This window comes from Atta colombica, unplaced genomic scaffold (genome assembly GCF_001594045.1).
Source record: "Atta colombica isolate Treedump-2 unplaced genomic scaffold, Acol1.0 scaffold10, whole genome shotgun sequence".
NCBI lineage: Eukaryota > Metazoa > Arthropoda > Insecta > Hymenoptera > Formicidae > Atta > Atta colombica.
Window position 1 is genome coordinate 535,007 of NW_017259184.1, and position 2,953 is coordinate 537,959.

The 2,953-nt window shown below is 30.6% G+C and overlaps 1 protein-coding gene across 1 annotated transcript in view; it reads left to right on the forward strand.

The window, feature by feature from the left end:
* The window catches only part of LOC108695179 (RCC1 and BTB domain-containing protein 1-like), an 8,117-nt gene extending 7,630 nt beyond the window's left edge, over positions 1-487 (forward strand). The window contains exon 10 of the mRNA XM_018204941.1: positions 341-487. Coding sequence (XP_018060430.1) covers positions 341-487 — 147 coding nt within the window. The remainder of the gene's footprint in view (positions 1-340) is intronic.
* The last annotated feature ends 2,466 nt before the right edge of the window (positions 488-2,953 follow it).

The window sequence follows — 2,953 nt, forward strand, 5'->3', positions numbered from 1 at the left end:
AATATATAATTTTAAATATATAATAAATTTTATTAATAGCTGATTTCTGTCTTCTAAAAGAAAGTATCACAATTTATAATGAAAGTGATATATTAATCGGATTTTTCTTATTTCTATTACAGTAAAAATATTTTTCCAAATTTGTTTTGTGTCATATGGGAGCGGAGGGGGGAGGGGATTAGCAAGATTGCAAATTGTCTTCAAATGATTTATTAGATATGCAATTTTCCTCTGTTAAGCTCCAGCACTCCATTATTGCACTTAATACTAAAATTCATGAACTGCAAAAAAATTATTTTTATTGTACATACTTATTATATGTATTTCACATAATTTGCAGACAATAGAAAAGTTTTGTTTTGAGTATTTTCAAGAAAATAAATGCGATGTGATGGAGACGCTGAATTTTTTGGAATTAAACGAAGATATAAAAAATATTTTTATGGCTCTACCAAACAAATCTGATGAAGAATTTAGTTGTAACTAGTAAAACATAGTGTTATATATTTTTTAAATACATTAGTATTGGTATAATTTAATTTTTTTTAAATTTGAGTATTGATGTAATTTTCATTTAGTAAGATAAAAAAATTTTTATGTAAAAAAATAAAAAATTTTTCATAATATTCTAGAATAACAAATTTTTTAGAATATTAATAGAAAATTTTTTAGAATAATAGAAATAAGACTCTGGTTACTACTGAAGTTATTCAAATTTTGGGTCTGTGAATTATTGCATCTATGATTGTAACTAATACACCTAAAAACAATTTCTACTTGAATTTTAATCAAAACTTTTTTATTAAAAAACGTGATTAATCGCGCGCACGCACGCACGCACGCGCACACACACACACACACACACACACACACACACACACACACACACACACACACACACACACACACACACGATCCTCGTTTTTCAAGATTTTCTTTCGATTTTTGATTAGCTTCTGCTTGACTTCTACAATTTTTAGAAATAAGTTTAGTCCCTACTAAGGTTTTTGAATTGTTGCATAAAAAAAAAATTAACAACTGAATTTCATACTTTATTGAATAAAAGATTTTATCATAAAATAACAATATTATATCATCTCTTGCAATATTATATGAGTACAATATAGACTCTTTGGCTCCTTTTACATCGAGCATCCTTCTCCTTTTATATGCTCGACTTTTAACATTATATTAGGTGTACAACTTTGCTTCCGCCGTTTTCCTATAGATGGCTTTAGCGGTAATTGGTAGTCGAAATAAATAGATCATAGACGTCATCTAATAAACTTGGGCATCTGTCAACATAACCCCATAGAAACATTAGTCGATTTGTGTCTGCATCATAAAGTTATTCTCGATTGAAAATGTCAGTTTACGAGTCAAATTCTCGTTTGCGGGAGGTTTTAATTTTTTGCTTCAATATGAAGAAATCTGCGGCTGAGGCTCATCGAATGCTCTCAAATACTTATGGTGAGGCCGCTATTAGTGAAAGAACGTGTCGTGAGTGGGTTCAATGCTTCAAGAACGGTGATTTTGACATCCAAGGTCATGCTCTGTATTTGGAGGGACCAGCTCGGCGTAGTGTATTATGAACTATTAAAACCGACTGAAACAATCACAGGCGATCGGTATCGAACGCAATTGATGCGTTTGAGCCGAGCATTGAAAGACAAACGGCCGCAATACAACGAGAGACACGATAAAGTGATTTTGCAGCATGACAATGCTCGACCCCATGTTGCGAAAGTGGTCAAGACATACTGGAAACGTTGAAATGGGAAGTCCTACCTCACCCGCCGTATTCTCCAGATGTTGCTCCCTCTGACTATCACTTGTTTCGATCAATGGCACACGGCCTGGCTGACCAGCACTTCTTATGAAGAAGTAAAAAATTGGATCGATTAGTGGATAGCCTCAAAAGATAACCAGTTTTTTCGACGCGGGATTCGTACGCCCGAAAGATGGGAGAAAGTAGTGGCCAGCGATGGACTTTGAATCATAAATGTATAACCAGTTTTTTACAATAAAGCCTCGAATTTCAGAAAAAAAACGGCGGAAGCAAAGTTGTACACCTAATACGATATTAATTATTAATTTTCTATTAAAGTATCTTAATTTCAGGAACTTATTTAAAGAATGATGTATTAAATTAATACAATATATGTATCACAATAATTAATTAAGTACTTATACATATACGTGTTTACACATATCGTTGGAATTAAGATAATGCAATAGAAAGTTACTATAGTTAATATATGTATATTCGAATCATGTGCACGATGTAAAGTGGGTTTTTTCACGCTTCTATTTGATGTTCACAATTTAACATAAATGAATTAAAATCAGCATTCCAATCTTATTGTTGAAAGATAATTGACAATAACTGTGATAAATAATTAAAATAATAACGGATATAAAAATAAGTAGAAGTAAAAAAATATCAGACTTCTTTGTGTTTTAAAATACAAAAATATTAATGGAATGGATTTTCCATTTTTCCAATGTCACAAGAGGAACATTAACTGTAAAATAATAATAAAAGGTTATTATCAATTATCTCATAAAATGAAGTTTATGTGATGATTTTAAAACAACGTGTCGTATTTTAAAACAATGTAAAAATTAAAAATTTATTAGAGATAAAAAGCTGTAAATATTCTAAAATAAATTTGCTCACTTTTATAATTTTCAAGATAGACATTCATTTTGAAATACACAATTTTATACCTCATGATGAAGTGTATTGGGGCTATGTTTCAAAACTTTCTCTCCGAGGAAGATTTTACTCTATATGTTACGTGTACTATATATTTTGAATAAAATTTTCTTCGGAGAGGAAATTTTGGAACATAGCTTTAATAGGTATGCTCTTGAGCATTTTGAACATGAGAAGAACGACATTCAGAAGCTGCCTTATTGCCACGTTAATTGAAGTTGATATTATATTAGT